This window comes from Artibeus jamaicensis, unplaced genomic scaffold (assembly GCF_021234435.1).
Source record: "Artibeus jamaicensis isolate MK-2021 breed Jamaican fruit bat unplaced genomic scaffold, CSHL_Jam_final contig_464, whole genome shotgun sequence".
In the NCBI taxonomy this organism is placed as follows: Eukaryota; Metazoa; Chordata; class Mammalia; order Chiroptera; family Phyllostomidae; genus Artibeus; species Artibeus jamaicensis.
The window spans coordinates 17,474,154-17,493,462 of NW_026521842.1; the positions used below are offsets into that span (position 1 = coordinate 17,474,154).

At 37.7% G+C, this 19,309-nt stretch overlaps 1 protein-coding gene across 1 annotated transcript in view; it reads right to left on the reverse strand.

Moving 5' to 3' along the window:
• Positions 1-19,309, reverse strand: part of LOC119061835 (cytochrome b5 type B) — a 30,786-nt gene that overhangs the window by 4,495 nt on the left and 6,982 nt on the right. Inside the window, exons 2-4 of the mRNA XM_037162533.2 lie at positions 12,003-12,131; positions 11,481-11,510; positions 2,336-2,364 (exon numbers count right to left, since the gene is read on the reverse strand). Coding sequence (XP_037018428.1) covers positions 2,336-2,364; positions 11,481-11,510; positions 12,003-12,131 — 188 coding nt within the window. The remainder of the gene's footprint in view (positions 1-2,335; positions 2,365-11,480; positions 11,511-12,002; positions 12,132-19,309) is intronic.

Below are 19,309 nucleotides of genomic sequence, written 5' to 3' on the forward strand. Positions count from 1 at the left end.
ATTTTCTTTGCCTAAACATGCCTAGCACTTTGCACATTTATGGCAAAAGCTGCTCTGGACAAGTTTAGAGTATCAGCCGGGTAGCTTTTTTTATTTTTGAAGCATATTGGCATGTACAATGGCAATATGATACGTGGGAACTATGAAGTAAACTCCCCATAAAAGTCATGAATTCAGATATCTTGGAGAGTAACCACAAGACACAAAAGAGCTCAAAAGCAGGAGCCTTGAGAAAACAATGAAGAGAAATTCTTCAGTACAAAAGACCAAGAATGCCTGACCACAATTCTCCTATAATCCTTGGTAATACAATATTTAACTGCCACTGAGACTAGAACCAGAGGAAATGCATTTACACTGCACCAGGGGGGATTCAGGTGCAACAAGAACTTCCGGGCCATAAGACGGAACTCTCTTCTTGGAGATTCATTCAGGTTATTGTAGGTAGTTGTGATTCAGTTATTTTTTTTGATTTGTAGCATTCCACTGTACAAATATACAAGAATGAATTCATTCATTTTATTAATGAGTGGTTATTTGGGTTATTTCCCATATTTTAAGATCTTGAATAACACTGCTATGAGCGCTGCTGTACGTGTTTCCTGGTGTACTTGTGCACACATTTCTCTTGAGAACACCCCTAGAAATGGAATTGCTGGGTCAAAAGTTATTCATATTGTCTTATTTAATGGATAATGCTAAACAGTTTTCCCAAGTGATAGTATCCATTTACATTCCCCTAAGAGGGCCTAAGAATCTTGGTGATCTACTTCCTAAACAACTCCTCTGATTCCTAAAATTAAAAAATTTTGCCGATCTGCCCTGGCTGGTGTGGCTCAGTGAATTGAGTGCGGGCCTGCGAGCCACACGATCGCGGTTCGATTCCCAGTCAGGGCACATGCCTGGGTTGCAGGCCGGTTCCCAGCAGGGGACTCACAAGAGGCAACCATACATTGATGTTTCTCTCCCTCTCTCCTTCCCTTCCTCTCTAAAAGATAAATAAGTAAAATCTTTAAAAAAAAATTTTTTTTTGCCAATCTGGTTAGTGTGAAATACACCCAAAGATTTTAATCTTCACCTCTCTGATAACTAGTGAAACTAAACCTTTAAAAAATATGCTTATATTTATGTTTCCTCTTCTATATATAAGGTGCTTAAGTCATTTTCTCATATTCTACACTGTTATTTTTTAATACATTTGCATAAATTCTTTATGTATCTGCATAATAATTCTTACTCAGTTTAATCTGCAGCAAAAGTCTTGCAAGTTTAAGGCTTATATTTTCAAATTCTTATATTTGAAATACAAGAATTCTTTCAAATTCTTATATTTCAAATATTAAGAATAAATTCTTTTTAAAGAGTTATTTATTTATCTTTAGAGGGGAAGGGAAGGAGAGAGGGAGAGAAATATCAATGTATGGTTGCCTCTAGTGCATCCCCTGCAGGGAACTGACCTGCAGGGAACCTGCCTGCCACCCAGGCATGTGCCCTGACTGGGAATCGAACCGCGATCCTCTGGTTCACAGGCCTGTGGTCAATCCAGTGAGCTACACCAGCCAGGGCTAAGAATAAATTCTTAATATTAAGAAAGCTAAACTTACTGTTTCTTTCAAGTTTGTACTTTTGTAACCCTCTGTCCTTCACCTCAAATAAAGACATGACACTTTAATGAGGAGAAAAGACACATTTTTTTTTCTCTCTCTGAAATGCTTTAAATAGGACCTCAGAAAGACGAAACAGGCAGCTCTACATAATCTCTATACAGGTTTTGCAACAAGCCAAGGATTCTACAGTCCTCTCAAGTAGAAGCACTACAGGAATGGTACATTTAACCCTTTCAGAGCTGTAGTACTGATACTACTGCAAGAGGTGTTTTGTAAGTAACCCTTAAGAGAAAACCCACATTCCTGAATGACTGTTAATACATAATATTTTCTTCTATAAATGTAGTAATAGTACCTACCTTATAGAATCATTGTGAGGATTAAACAACATTAAGTTTTAAGTGGCAGTTAGTTACATAGCTGAGCTGAGCTGCAGAGGCTGGGCTTGACTCACTAGCAGTTACTTGACTGTCCATGCATACCAGCCTCTTACTGAGTGTGGTTCCAATTTGATTTGAAAACTACTCAAGGCATGAATCTTTGAGATTAAAACTGTAAAAATTGATTTTGCCAATGCTAAGGAACTTCTGAATTTGCAGTAATTTTGGCCAAAACAAAATTGGCTGTCAAACTGTACTCTTAAGCTATGTCATATGTGTGGATTTATGGGAGAATCTCTTGTCAGATGTTATGTTGAGCATAATGAAGTGACTGAAGGGGATACTAACCTTTTGCAGGTGCTATTTTTTGAAGGGTCCTGGAGAAGATGCATATTTAAAAATGACAAAAAGAATAAAGATTAACACAGAGCACATAAATGTTCTTGAATATCTATACAGACTTTGTAACTGACAGAACTTCATCTTTCATGCAATTTGAGGTATACACACCTGGATGCGATGGGGGCACGGGGAATTCTATTTCTGATAATATACTGGTATTCCCTAGCGAAGAACCATTAATGAAAGCACAAAGAAATGACTCAAACATGTTTAAGATGTTTAAAAAAATGCTGCTGATACAAACTATATTGAAATGGACCAGTCTGTAGTTACAATGATACGCCTGGTTCAGTAGGGCTTACCACTGGCAGTAGCTAAGATCACATTTTCTGAAAATATTTTTAAAAAATAATGTCGACTTGCAAGATACACATTAACTGAAATGACTTGGCTTATTCTCTGAAATCATTGTAAGTATGATAGAGAACTTAAAGTTCACTTCACAATGGAAAGGGAGAGAATGTAATTAAGAGAAGGAAAATGCCAACAGAGCCTTAAAAATAAAATTTTGGCCTAAAAAGGTGAATTGGATAGGCTCTGAATTATATCTTAAAAAACCATTACTAAATATTTAAAATTCAATTAAAGTAAATATCAAATGAAGTTACTGATTCCATTAATTAAATGTATAGTACCAAATGCCTGCTAACTTACTGCCAGAGGGCAACAACCCACTAAATACAGGTTACTGCTACCCAAAATACCATCTCTGCCAATATGTAGAAACGCTCCAGGGTGTGAACACAGAATATTAACTCTGTTGACCACCATCTTCAGTAATATCCTAGAATTTTTAAAAACCCTACATAGTGGCCTAGATACTTGAGAGCAGATCATGAAATGAGTTTTAAATTTCATATATCCAAAATACTATCATGCAAATGAATGCATGCCCTAAAACCTGAAAGAAATTAGCCTATAGGCAAGTAAAACTTCTAATAAAAATTGTTAGATAAGCCATATTACATATTACACCTCACTGAGATCTTGATAATTACTGTCATCTGAGATATATCCCCTAGAACAGCACATCCTGGGCTAATTAAAACATGCACAGGTCAATATTTGAGAAATAAAACAAATGTTTATAGATCTGAAAGATGGTGGTTAGTGGTGATGGGTGTGCATCAGTTTATAATGTTGCCTTTTTAAATATTCCACTATAGTAGCTAAGAAATAATTGCATTTCATCAAGAGAATGTCCACGGCCTTTTATGCTTTTCCCACATATATACAATGATTTACAAAACAAAAATGTAAAGTTAGTATTTTTAAATGGGATGATTTGAAAGGTTTTCCTGACAGCACTATGGAATAAAATATGTATTATGATGTTTAATCTGCATCACATTAAAAGCCATATATACAGCCCTAGCCGGTGTGGCTCAGTGGATTGAGTGCTGGCCTGCTGACTGAAGGTCACTGGTTCGATGCCCAGCTAGGGCACATGCCTGGGTTGCAGGCCAGGTCCCCAGGAGGGGGGGTGTGAGAGGCAACCACACATTGATATTTCCTTACCTTTCTCCTCTCTAAAAATAAATAAATAAAAATAAAAGCTACACATACAGTTCATATAAATGGATTCTCTAGATTTCAAAGCTTTTAGTCTTTTTTATACCAAAAGCCCTGGACGTACGCTAACTAGAATGAGCCTTAGAAAATGTAATGAACAAAGTGGGAGAAAGACAGAGAGGAAGAGAGAGATCAGAGAGAACCAAACCATAAAATGCTGAAACTGCAATAGTTGCTAATAAGCAATAAAAAATTAAAACATACATGAATTTTAGCTAAATACTTCAATGCTTGTTTTAAGATCAATCCACCCCCTAGAGTCAAAAAGACCAACTTCCCTAACATTGGAAGAAAGAGAAGAGAAAGACCTTTCTCATCCCATTTAAAAAAAACAAAAACAACCAGAGAAGACAGAAAATTGAATTGTACAGAAGGCCGACAGCCATTCATCCAGACCAGTAAGAAGGGCAGAGAGGGGTTGCAGCAGGAAAAAGTGGTGGTTGGCAGACGTGGGGGCCCAGGCGGCTCAGGGCTAGCAGACCTCTGGCTCAGGGAGGAAACGAGCAAACCCAGTGAGACCCACAAGGCTGCTGGCCGACTGCAGTGACACATTCACGTACAGATAAGCCAGGCAAAAACGTTCAGTGAGACAGACCACTCAACCCAGGGCCCCAGTGCCAGGAAATAAAGCCTAAAAGCACCGACTGAAAACACTTGTGGGGACTAAGGTGCCGGGAGAAACTCCCAGCCTCATAGGAGTTTGTTGGAGAGACCCACAGGGTCCTAGAACATACACAAGCCCACCCCCCTGGAAACCAGCACCAGAAGGGCCCAATTTGCTTGTGGGAAGCGGCAGAGGGGACAGAAATCTGAGAGAGAACAGAACAAACACCATCGCCCCTCTCTAATCCCGCCTCCACATACAGCATCACAAACCAGCAACCTGGGTTGCCCTGCCCTGGCGAACACCTAAGGCTCTGCCCCCATTCATAACAGGTTCGAGCAGACAAAAACATGGCTCAAGAAGAACTCAAAGCCCTAGAGCCAATAACTCTAAGCGACCAAGAAATAGCCAAACTTTTAGATGCACAGTTCAAAACACGTGATCAGGATGCTCACAGAACTGGTTGATGTTAGTCATAAATTAGATGAACAAATTAAGGCTAAACTAATTGAAATGAATAGAAATGCACAGAAAACCAATAGTGATGGAAAGGAAACTGGGACTCAAATCAAGGGAGTGGAGGAGGAGGCAAAAAATGACCAAACAGAAAAATATGAAAAAACAAGAATTCGAAAAAATGAGGAGAGGCTTAGGAACCTCCAAGACATCTTTAAACGTTCCAACATCCGAATTATAGGGGTACCAGAAGGGGAAGAGGGACAACCCCCTTATTTGAACAAATAATAAAGGAAAATTTCCCCAAGCTGGTAAAGGCAATAGACTTCGAGGAAATCCAGAAAGCTCAGAGTCCCAAAGAAGTTGGACCCAAGAAGGAACACACCAAGGCACACCATCATTACATTAGCCAAGATTAAAATGAAGGAGAGAATCCCAGAAGCAGCAAGAAATAAGGGGACAATCACCTACAAAGGAGTTCCCATCAGACTGTCAGCTCATTTCTCAAAAGAGACCTTACAGGCAAGAAGGGGCTGGAAAGAAGTATTCCAAGTCATGAAAACCAAAGACCTACAACCAAGATTGCTCTATCCAGCAAAGCTTTCATTTAGAATGGAAGGGCAGATAAAATGCTTCTCAGATAAGATCAAGTTCAAGGAGTTCATCATCACCAAGTCCTTACCATATGAAATGTTAAAGGGACTTATCTAAGAAAAAGAAGATAAAAAAGATGAACAGTGAAAGGACGGCAAACTCACAGTTATTAACCACCACACCTAAAACAAAAGCAAACTAAGAGGACAGCTAGATCAGGAGCAGAACCTTAGAAATGAAGATCACATGGAAGGTTAGCAACAGGGGAGTGGGAGGAGGAGAGGCAGGGAGAAGGTACAGAGAATAAGTACCATAGACGGTGGGGAGGGTAAGAATAGTATAGGAAATGTAGAAGCCAAAGAACTTATATGTATAACCCATAGATATGAACTAAAGGGGGGAAATGTGGGTGGGAGGGGCTATGCAAGGTGGAAGGGAGTGAAGGAGGGAAAATGGGACAACTGTAATACATAATCAATATAATATATATATATATATTTTAAAGATTTCTATTTATTTATCTTTAGAGGGGAAAGGAAGGAGAGAGGGAGAGAAATATCAATATATGGTTGCCTCTCACGTGCCCCTTACTGGGAACTGACCTGCAACCCAGGCATGTACCCTGACTGGGAACCGAACTACAGTTGTTTGGTTTGCAGGCCCACACTCAATCCACTGAGCTATACCAGCCAGGAGTCAATAAAATATGTTTTAAAGAAAGAAGAAAAAAAACAAAAAACCAGTGTACACTGTCACCAGGACATAAACATGGGAAACAATGTGCCAGAATTATGATTACAATTCATTAAAATGTACAAAAGAGACATTATAAAGGTACATTCAGCCTAAATAGTTTACATTTAGACTTCCAAGTGTTTAAGTAAAATAGAAATTATTATAAGGAACTTACATTTTAATTCAATTGAGTGTTCGCTAGTCCAAGAGGATTTTATGTATTTAAAATTAGAAGTGCATTTTAAGCCACAGGACACCTTCAGCAAATTTAATGAGTATTTGGGTGGTCTGGTAGTTTTTATAGGTTTTTATTTAGAACAAGTTGGTATCTATGTGGCCAGTACTTATGAAAAACAACTTGGGTACTTTTGGCTTCAAATACTACTGGAGAGGATTTTTTCCCCATAATGAAGAGAAACTTTAGCATGAGCTATCACTACATGAATTTTAATAGTAGGTTCATCTTATGACCTAAAAAGTTTAAGTACTGAAAGAAATGATTTCAACACTTTACAGTCCCAATGATGACACAGCCATGCAGTCTAGATCTTGAGGACAGACAGCCTTCTCATGAAGGCTCCAATGTACTAAAATGTCTTTCTGGCTGAGAATACTGCTTAACAGTTACTGGCTTGCAAAGCATGTATCCCTAGAGTCAGCCCAGCCATGGCAAACATGTCTCCCTGTAGATAAGCGCAAAATTCAAGGATGCAAAGCATCTTCTCAAATAAATTTAAACACAACTCTCTCAAGAACCCACTGGGATACAATATATAAGACGTCACTGAAGAAAAAAATTAAAACACTCATAGGATGTTTCCTACTGGGACCTAAGAAATGAAAAACTTACTACAACATTGAGGACTGATTTAAAAATGGATGTTACCTTGTCCTCTGACAATCTTGTTTTGCCAAACTATATGTCATTTCTAAATGGAACATTACAAGAAGACATTAGTCCCTGAGATCCCTTAGCAAAAAGAACATTTTGTCTTTCTTTCAAGAGTGATTTTGCCATTATACATTCTATGCTTTATTTCAAAAGATTACGTTACAAAATACAAATGTTAGACAAAAAGAGGGATCAAAGTAACTGACAGAATTCTTTGGTAAATGGCAATCACTACTCATCTAAAGGGCATTTACCTCCCCATTCCAAACTTTAATAAACTAGGTTTTAAGTATGATAGGACTATTAAAGAATTCTTAAAAGGAAATGTTTAGTATCCGGGACCAACTAACTACACTACATAAATAATGTATTCTTTTTTAGTTTCTCTCCCATAAGAAAAGGTAAACTGAATGTTATGTGTGGCTAATACATTATGTATGTATAATAGAAAACTGTATTATAACAAAAGTAAGTAGCATCTGAGTGAAAAAAAATGTACCTGCCTTTAAATGCAATGTTTGGATTACTTCTAATATTAAAAATTTCATAGATTTCAAAAGTTAAATTTAAGTTAAAAATGAATTTAAAAAATGTTTAAGTCTTTATGGAGAAATCTTACCTGCTTTTTAACATTAAATCCTGTTACAACAAATGTCATCTCGTTAAAACTTTTGTCTATCAAATACTAAATAGCTATTAAAAAGAATGAGGAAGGTCTTTATGAACCGATAAGGAACAATCACTACTATCAAATTTTTAAGTAAAAAGAAGCAAGGTGCAGAAGAGTATAAGATTTTTTTTTAAAGATTTTTTATTTATTTATCTTTAGAGGGGAAGGGGGGAAGGAGAGAAGGAGAGAAACATCAATGTATGGTTGCCTTTCGTGCGTCCCCTGCTGGGAACTGGCCTGCAACCCAGGCATGTGCCCTGACTAGGAATTGAACCTCAATCGTGTGGTTCGCAGGCCCGCGCTCAATCCACTGAGCTACACCAGCCAGGGCTAGAGTATAAGATTTTTTTTTAAAGAAAGGGACAGCTGCTCTGCCTATCTATCAATTGAACAATCTATCTACCCATCTCTCCATCTATCGACCTGCCTACCCATTTATATTCATGCATGAACAGGATCTCTTTAGAAAAGTAAACAAGAAAATGGTAGCTGGCTACCTCTGGGTAAGGCAAACTAGCAGAATGAGAGTTGGAGATTGGAGGGAGTCATTTTTATAGTACACTTTGTGTTAGCTATTTTTAAAACCATGTACACCATATACTACCCATCCAAGAAACATAAATAAAAAACAGTCAATTTATTGGGTCTTATTCATTATAATGAGATTTGACTAGTGAAGTTGCTGAACTGTCACCTAGACAGTATCTGTTGAATGAATGAATGAAATGGGCCCACTTTTTTGGTCAGGATAGCATTTGTATGTCCCTTATCTCCTAAACTGATGGTAGTGATAAAACAGTTTATCAGGAAGTAAATGCATACTTGAACGAGAGACTTCATGGACCATACAGATGTCTAGGTTACTTGCAGTAGAGTAGGCATGCAAGTAGGCAGACTGGCACAGGAAACACTAAGTCTGTTTCCAAGGTGTTTCCAAAACCAAAAGCAGATCAGGAAAATGTTAAGTCAAATATGAATAGAAGGTTGATGGCTCCAGCAAGGAAGACAGTCTCAGAGACAAAAAGGTTTTTTTAACTAGTTAGTTATCTTTGACTGAAGCAGGTAAGAAAAACATCTATTGCCAGGTATTTTCTAAGCTTTCCAGTTTTAGTATTGTAATATTTCAGGGCCTTGAACCTCTGACATTATCAGTCTCAAGAAAACAATGGTGACCATTAATTATTTACCTGTATCATAGCAAAAGCAATTATGAAAAGTAGTTTAAAAAACTTTGGAAAGGTTCCTGATTTATACTCTGAAGTAGCCATGTTTGGGTGTTTGTTGTCGGAGGGGAGTGTCAGGTTGGGAAGAGACAAGGAGCTGGGAGGGAGGAGAGAAGAGGAGAAATAAAAGAAGGGGAGGAGAAGGAAAATAACTGTAATATAATGCAGGCTTTTTAAAAACTGCTTATTCACAGAGATTCAGAAACCCTTAACCAAAAGAAAGTATTAATAAAATTAATATTACATCCATTTCTTCATGGTGAATATTTAAACCAGGACAGAAAAATTTTAAAAAGAGAACTCTACATCCTAGACACAGAAGTGCCTATTTAAAAATTTCTGTAAGAAATAAACCTGAGGGGCCAAGAATTTCTTCCTGGCCCTGAAATCAGGTTCAACTACAGCTTTGTGACAAGCTATGTAGGTGGTCTTGAAAATTTTCCAAAAGGCTTCGCTTGCCTGATCTGTCTGAAGTAGAGCAGTGTGACGGGAAACACTCAGCTACCAGACTCTCTACTGCACGAAGCCTCTCCTTTGGGTACAACATTCATGAGGAAAACAGATACTTAAAAACCCTGTTGTTAATCACTGCTTAACTCAGGCAGGAGCCAAACTATATTCGGAGACGTCTAAATTATTATAGAATGTGGCGAGCTGAAAAGGTTTCTTATTCTGTATTTATTACAAGTCCAAGTTTTAATTTAAGACATTTCTAATTAATTCTTTGGCCTATAGAAAGCAGAGAGTGCTTTTCACCAAAGAGAATTAAAGTTTCCTAAGTTTCAAATGAAAGACCTATATATCATTTAGCAAAAAGTCTGGTTGGTACTTGGCTAGCCAGGTGATTTTAAATGCAAATTCCATATCCTACTTCCAGAGATTATGAATCAGTAGTAATGGAAGTACAGGAAACATACATTTCAGAAAACACGCCAAGGAACTCAAATACACGTGGCACAAGGAGCATAATTTGAAAACCACCACTCTCCCACTCCCAGAATGGTCTTAACTACATACTGTACTACCAAGGAAGAAAGGAGTGACAAAGAGCAATTTTAGACTTCTTCACATTATAATTTGAAAAATATTTTTTCTATTGTTTTAATATGAAGAGTGCTCTCATGGTTGCTGTCAGAAGTGGACTGTGGCCCCAGATACAAGGTGCATCTCTTGTACAAATGGGACTATCCTTTGAACCAAATGTTGACCTGTTGAGAGCCACGTTTCCTGAATACTTCAATTAAACAAGACCACCTTGCTTCAAGTTTTCTCTTAATTACACAAGTGAGGATTTAAGAATGGGTAGTAACGTGTTAGGAGGGGAGGACAAAGAAACCAACAGTGCTCACAGCATTAAAAAAAACATTTCATGCCCCTTCACAAACAATTCAACTGTTCTGAGTAGCAGAGTGTAACAAAATAGACGAGTTAATTTACACACTCCGGATTGCATGGCAACAGACAGTAGACACTGTCAAGCAATCCGGAGTTAAAAGAATTCTTGCATCTAGGCCAACTTTAATAGTTGTGTTAGAATGTGTTCAGTAATTCCAGCTCAGTGAGGAAAGGAAGCAAGAAACTAGAAAGGAGGAAAAGGGGAAGGAGCATCATCACTTCCGTGATGTTCTAGGAAGCAACTACACTGCTGTTCCTTTAAATCAGGGAGTAGTATAATAGCTATCTGATGGACAGAAGTCAAGGAAAATTGTGAGGGATTAAGGGAGATGAACCACCCAGCTTGTGGGAAGCAAAAAAGTCTTCCGTATTTTCTTCCTGGTACATTATGCAGTGCACATTAAGATTTTCAAATATTCTTCTGTTTGTGCTGTATCACTAAGTAAATGGGAAGGGAGTAGGCCCATTTGAGACTACACAATAAAAGGATTAAATTTGGGAAATAGGGACAGAAAGGCCTGTTCTATTCAATTACTTCAGTCTACAACTCCTTCTAAGACTTCTAAGAGAAAAAAATCAACTTTCCAATTTTTTTCCAATACAAAAGCAATTATTATCATCTGTACTATTTCATGTAAGAATAATAAACACTTTTCTACAACTGAACCCATAAACTAATTTCTTTCAAAAACATACAGGGCATGGCTTTAGAGTTTCAATTTGAAAAGAAATATAAATAGAAACATGAACAAATGTGTCCTACTGTTCAACACTCAGCTATTCTTTTTTCCTGAGATGGTACTGAGTCCAAATTCCTGAAAAACAGGATTTTTGCTTGGGGGAAAAGCAAACACTTTTCTTGTTAAGATAGTTTATAAAACAGCAATTCTATTCGAGTAAATAGAAATATAAACCCTTGAAACACACGAGAGAAACAGAGGGCTTCTTACCTTGCTACCACTTTCAGGTTTAAGGTCATTCTGTTAAAAGAGGAAAACAAATAATATTTTAAGACATATCCAAATGCATGCTCACTATGCGTTTGTTTCTAACCTTGGAAGATGAGACTGCATTCTGACAGAAGTGAATTCCTGAGAGAAGGCAGGGTCTGCAGAAGGGTATTGCCCTCCCCCTACCCCACACCCAACTCTGAGCATATCAAAGCCTCTTGTTAGATATGGTTTAAAAAGTCCATAGTTACCACCTTTAGAAAGGAATTAAGTAGAGATGTTATGAAGTGCATTACAAAATTCAATCAATCAAACAAAAAATCCAAAATCAGTTTCCTTGGCTTTTCAAAGATATTGCACGTGATGCTTTATAAACAAGAAGCAGTATCTTATTAGCACAGTAATGCTAGAAAATTCTGTAGAAAATTTAGCCTGACAGCTGGGCTGAATGAATTTCCATTGCTCTGTGGCTGTTCAGAAGCTTTCATGTCCACAAGCACTCCTAGCTTAGCTGGTTCTTACCGGATGCACATCACCAATGTAGTACTGCTTTAGCATTTCTCTGGCATCAGAGGAGTGGCCTACATCTTCAAAGCTTTCACTTGCATCTGCACCAGCTTGTTCCAGCAGAACCTCTTCTCCGCCAGGATGCTACAAGGAAAAGATACTTACTGAACAGAGGGCTCTTTGAAAAGTAAACCAATAAAGGTTACTTTCCTCTCCCCATCCCTTTCCTCTCCCCCACCCTTTTTTAAAGATTTTATTTATTTATCTTTAGAGGGGAAATGAAGGAGAGAGGGAACTATCAATGTATGGTTGCCTCTTGTGTGTCCCCTGCTGGGAATCCAACCCTGGGTGTTTGGTTCCCAGGCCCATGCTCAATCCACTGAGCTACACCAGCTAGGGCTCTTCTCTCCCTTTAATGTGGGAGTAATGGAACCATCAGACACTGCATGTCACCTGATAGGATGTAATCGGAAGAACACAACATAACCTCTGTGATATTTTGGCCAAAAAATGCACTATGTGAGTTTAATTGCGAGGAAAACCCTAGAACAATTGCAAATTGAAAGAGAGTCTAGAAAATGACTGATCTGCAATCTCCAAAATCAACAAAGTCATGAAAGCTAAGCAAAGACTAAAGAACCATTCCAGACTGAAAAAGCTAAGACAGAAAAACTGGGAATGTGTGCTCTTGAGTCAATTTCTTTTGCCAACCTTACTGAGATAGCTACAGAAACCTGAATGGAGATTCTGGGCAAAAGATACATGAAATCCTTTACTCTACTCTTGAAACTTTTCTGTAGTCTGAAATGGTTTCTAAAAGTTAAATAAAGAAATAAGTAGTACCAAAACAACTACCTCTATACCTAGGAAGTAGATTCTATCTATAACTTACAAGTGGTATTATCACCCTGGACAAATTAAAAAATACAAAAATATCTTTGTTTCCTTATTTGTAAGATGGAGATAATGAATACCTATCTTAACTACTATTGTATAAAGTGAGATAAGGATATGAAATATGTTAAATTCAAGAAGAGAGAGGTGCAATTTGTATCTGTCCTATCAGGATAGTGTAAAATAAGCCATCATCTGCGATTTTAAAAAGCAGATACATATACGTGTGCATATGCCTAAAATCTCCCTGGAAACACTGATGAGAACATGGTAGCTGGGATAGAGGCTGGGAGAAGACTTTAAACTACATTTTTTTTAATTGTTTTACCAAGTAAACTATTTCCAACTCAAAAAAAACAAGTACTTTTTTAGAAGTTACATCTGGCACAGTCTCTGACCTAAAGTAAACACTCAATAATCATTTAGTTATGACTATCAAATACAGAATTTACATTATTTGACATGTCTAAATTTATAGTTTTGAACTATCAAGTAATGATCTGAAGTAGTTCCTTTTTATAACACCCTTTTAAACAGAATGAATACGACCATCCTTGTCTTAAAAATGAATTCAACCGAAGCATACGTATGTTCAACCTCCCAGTCATAGTCACTGGCTTGTGAGCTCCTGAGGATAAGAATTACTTATCCTTTGTCTCGTAAAAGGTCTCCAGCCAGGGGGTGGGTCTCCCATCCTAGTATGTAAGCGTGCTGTTCTGAATCAAGAGTAAGAGAGCCACCACTCACCTGCCATTACACCTAAACTTCTCATTAGTTCTGGAATTGTGTCCCAATTTGCTCTACATACCTAAACTATAAAAGATATTATTTTTTTCTTTCTGATATATCCAACTATTATGTTGCTTTTCAGAGTAAAAGGAGAATAAAACTTCTCAGTAGCTTGAAATATTTCAGGGAATGATTAAGTTTAGGACTTCTTACATAGCTCTTTCTATGACAATATTTTATTTTCATCAATCTCTTACCACTTATAGACAAATAAACACTACAACTAGAAATAAGTAAAACATTTTAGTGTGTAAAATCCATTGTTTTCCTATTATCCATTCAATCACTTCAAACATTATTCCGTAAATTTTATTGGTACTTACTATTTTACACACCAGGCAGTGATTAATAAAGAGAGAGAAAAGATGTGTTTTTACAGAAGTGAATTCACACAGTACATATGTTTTATAATCTACTTTTTTTTCACTGAGGTGGGGGGGGGGGTCAGAGTAGTGGAAAACCTCAACATTTGCTAGCTCCAAAATGTGATCTTAACACAGATGGTTCAGAATAGGCAAAAAAGATTTCAAGAAATCTTTGATTTCTGTTTTAGAATTCTGTAAACTTCACTCTTGTTTAAAATGAAATGGCAGCCCAGCTGAGGGCAGTGCACTAGGCCTAGGTGTGTCCTGGGACTAGATAATGCCCAGGCTGGGGCAGGAGAAGGCCTTAAGGAAACCCCGAGAGGATGAAGGGGGAGGAAAAGACTTGGGGCCCTGGCCTAGCTGGCTCTAAGTGCAGACGGGGGTGGGAGCCACTGCTCTACTCCAACATCAGGCTCGGGGGGCTCCTGGCCATCTTTACCATCACCTTTGTGGGAATGACCCACCACTATGTGTTCATCCTGCTGTAGAGCAACAAGGTCACCTAGAAGCAGGTATCTGACATATAAATCCTAATTTGAAGCACAGTCATCAGGTAAAATGGAAATTATATTCCCAACCAATCCCTCATGATGTGAAAATATTACTTTAACAACCCAGAGGACAGATTCAAAAATAAATAAATAAATAAAGGGGTAACAGTACCACCTTCTCCTGAATGATCCCCCTATACTCAACCTGACATAATGAAAGAGAAGTAACAAATGTCCTCCCCATGATTTTTATTGGTGAATGGATCAACATGACATTCTCAGCCTGTGTCACAAGCAAAGTCATATTTCCACTAATCCTATTTTAAGCCTATGCTACAGCAAGGAATCAAACCCCACATTAACTGCATCCTGGTACTTCTGCTATGTATTTGGACACCAGAGCACTTACTCTCTCTGATTCTGGGCCAAGATAATGCCAGTGACCAATAAGAAATGATGCATAAGCCATGACTGGAACAGCCATGGCCATACCTGCAGGCAGCAAAGCTTTCAAGAAAAAGTGGGAAGTTTTGGAGCTAATGGATCATGAGTGGGCACTAAATTATGTCAAAGAGGAGCTGATGGTCAAAGATACTCGACTTGAAAGCACATTCAAAAAAAGAATTACAGAGCTGTGCTGTGGCACAGCATGTGTGAGGGGCCACCGCCTGTACCACCCAGCTGGCTGCGGGCAGGGAAATGCTAAATTTCAGTTCAAAATTAGTGAAAAATCTTCAGTTACAAGATAGCTTGAGAGCCCATGGACCTCAGGCTACAGAACACCTCACTTAGGCTCTGTACAGATTAAGATACTTTGGCCAAGATGAAGGCGTAGGTAAACAAGCTTCACCTCTGCCCCCAGCTACAGCAAAAACTGTATCTAAACTACAATACAAACATCATCCAGATATGTCAGAAAATCGAGCTGTATGGAAGTCCTACAACCAAGGATTTAAAGAAGACACATTCATCCAGATAGGTGCCTTTTCTACAACAGGCCACACTACTAAGAGAGGGAGTCAAAGCAGCTCTACCTAATACATAGAAACAAACACAGGGTGGCTGCAAAATTAAGGAGACAAAGAAATACAGCCCAAATGAAAGAACAAAACAAAATTCCAGGAAAAGAACTAAATGAAATAGACCTAGCAGATGCAGAGTTCAAAACACTGGTTACAAGGATGATCAAGGAAATCACTGGGTACTACAACAGCATAAAAAAGACCCAGGCAGAAATGAAAGTTGCATTACGTGAAATAAAGAAAAATCCACAGGGAACCAACAGTGGAGGGAATGAAGCTGAGATGCAAATCAACTATTTAGAATATAAGGAAGAAAAAAAAGCATTCAATCAGAACAGCAAGAAGAAAAAAGAATTTAAAAAAATGAGAACAGAAGAAGCAGCCCCCAGGACATCTCCAAAAGTACCAACATCTGAATCATAGGGATGCCAGGAGAAAAGAAAGAACAAGAAATTGAGAACTTATTTGAAAGATTAATAACAGAAAACTTCCGTAATTTGATGAAGAAAATAGACATAGAAGTCGAGGAAGCACAGTCTCAAACAAATTACACCCAAAGAGGACCACGCCAAGACATGTGATAATTAAAATGCCATAGATTAAAGATAAAGAGAGAACCTTAAAAGCAGCAAGAGAAAAGCAGAGAATTACCTATATGAGAGTTCCCATAAAACTGTCAGCTGATTTCTCAAATGAAGCTTTGCAGGCAGGAAGGAACTGGTAAGAAGTTTCAAAGTGATAAAAAGCAAGGACCTACAACCTAGAATACTCTATCCAGCAAAGTTATCATTTAGAATTGAAGGGCAGATAAAGTGCTTCCCAGACAAAGAAAAACGAAAGGAGATCATCAACACCAAGCCATTACTACATGAAATGTTAAAGGGTCTTATTTAAGAACAAGAAGATCAAAAGTAAACACTAAAATGGCAACAAATGCACAACTATCAACAACTGAATCTAAAAAACAGACTAAGCAAACAAGTAGAAAGAAAAAGAATTACAGATATGAAGATAATTTGGAAGGTTATCTGGTTGGGAGGGGGAAGGAGGACGAAGGAGGAGGAAGGACGAAGGAGGAGGAGGAAGAAGGAGGAGGAAGAAGGACGAAGGGAGGAGGAGGAAGGAGGGGGAAGGAGGACGAAGGGAGGACGAAGGGAGGACGAAGGGAGGACGAAGGGAGGAGGAGGAAGGAGGGGGAAGGAGGAAAAGGTGTAGGGATTAAGAAGTACAAATTGGTAGGTACAAAACAGAGAGGGGGAGGTTAAGAATAGCATAGGAAATGGAGAAGCCAAAGAGCTTATATGCATTACCCATGGATATGAACTGAGAGGACTGCTGGAGGGAATGGGGGTACCAGCTGGAGGGGGACAAAGGGGAAAAATTAGGACAACTATACTAGCAAAATCAATAAAAGATACCTATAAAAATAATTAAAAAAAAGGAATTATCGACCTCTATTTTTCTGAAGACCAAGTAGGGATTATCTCTGTTGAGAACTTGGAGCAGCCCATAACCTTGTAACTTTTGTTTGAGCTGGAGCCTCTCAGAATTAAAAGGAGAATGCATGTGTTGGTGGGCAAGCAGCAAGGATCCTTCTTATCTGAACTGGGCTCCACTTTGTGTTTGAAACTAGAGGAAATGAGGATTGTGTGCTGGGAGACATACAAGGAAAGAGCTATCTTTTAAAAATCTTTTAAAATTGCTTTCCAGTTATCACAGCAATAAAAGGAAGAGAAAAGGAAAATTCAAGCTAATGATAATACATAAAACAAAAACAGCAAAAATCCAATCTTTGGAAGAAACATTGTCAATTATAACGAATTATCATGCACAATCCAGCCTAAGTTATAACCACAGTAGACTCTTGTTTTCTTGGGATGCAAAACCCCTGTAAAATTTATGTAGCTGGTATTTTTATAACTTCCTCTATAAAGTAATAATTTTCATTAATGTAAATTTAGAAAGTATGGATAAGCAAAACAAATCTCCCTGAATTTTTCCTTTTGAGCCTACAGAATGATGTAAGGAACAAATATGTCAAAACTTTATTCCAATAAACTTTTTTTTTTTTCAGAGTGACTAGTCAGGGCCAGGACAGAGTTTGCAAACCTAAATCTCTTAACACCTGTCCAGGAGAAATTAGTGACCCTGAGATACTGCTGGATTCCCAAGGGCCTTCAGGATAACCAAAGATAGGTTAAACAGTTGAGAAGTTCTTGATCTGGAGTTCAGAATATAACAAGTGCACTGAAAAAAAAAAATCGATAGTTCTGTACTGTATACAGCCACTCAAATGAACTAAAGACCCAGTTATTCTGGATAAGGCTTATGTGTTTTTATAAGAGGGGAGAGAGGGTAATGGCTGGCAGATACATAGGTAAGGGTTGCCCGAGAATAACTCTGTCTGGATTAAATGTTCCGGGGAAGTGGCATTTCTGTAGCAAGAGGTAGATGTAATTTGCATGTTGAGAACTGTAATAAAAAACAAATGACCCTAGACTCTACAAATTGAACCATCCTGTTTTCTCTTTAAAAGACAAATGTACAAAGTAAAACTGGAAAATCAAAATATTATCTGTGGATTACAAAAATAATTTTTAAAAAATCTGTGGATTATATCAATGGCAATATCCTAGTTGTCATATTGTACTAATTTTGCAAAATGTCACTATTGGGGGAAAATGGATAAAAGGTACAAAGGATCTATTATTTCTTATAACTGCACGTGACTCTACAATTACCTCAATAAATTTTAAATTCAGAAAGTCAAATGGAATTTCTAAGTATATACCCAAGAGAAATATATACGTCTATATAGTTCTATATATACTTCCACACACACACATGATCACAGCAGCATATTCACTATGACCCTAAACTTGAAACAACCCAGTGTGTACAAGCAGAGTCTGAATAAACTGAGGAGTGATGCTGCGTTATTGTTCAATGGGTTTAAGAGTCTCAGTTTGAGGTGATGAAAAGTTCTAGAGGTGGATGGTGGTGAATGGTTGCACAACGATGTGACTGTACTTAATGCCACTAAACTATACACTTAAAATGGTTAAAACAGTAAAATTTATGTAAAACTTAAACACATTATGCAAAGTGAAAAAAGCAGACAAAAGGACAAATATTGTATGGTTCCCCTTAAATGAGGTATCTAGAATAGGCAAATTCATAAAGACCCAAAGTAGATTAGCAGTTACCAGGAGACTTGGGGAGAGCAATGAAGCGGAGTTATTACTTAGTAGTTAGAGTTTTCTGTTTGGGATGATGAAAAAGTTTCAGAACTAGACAATGGTGTTGGTTACACAACGTTGTGAATGTAATTAACGCCCCTGAATTGTGCGATTCATTTTAATAATAGTTAAATTGGCAAATTTTACATTACATGTATTTTACCACAATAATAAAAGAATAAAGCCCCATTTACATACCTATAATTAATGTAAGCCAAAAACTGGCTTCTGACTTATAGCAAAACAAAAGAAATAAGACCAAAGGAATTTGGGGGTTATCATCAGTAATCTAGGCTGGTTGCCTACACTACTCAAATCTATTAACCAATCATAAATTACTCTTTATTTTTATTAAAGAAACCTGATGTAAGGCAGTACATATTTCCCATTTTTCTCTATGGCCTGCTTTGCTTTTAATGAATATAATTCACTACGATTCTGCAAAAAAGATTCTTTCGACCTGGATAGCCTTTGTGTTTTAAGACTAATGGACCTTGCCTCAACTCGTATAACATAAGAAAT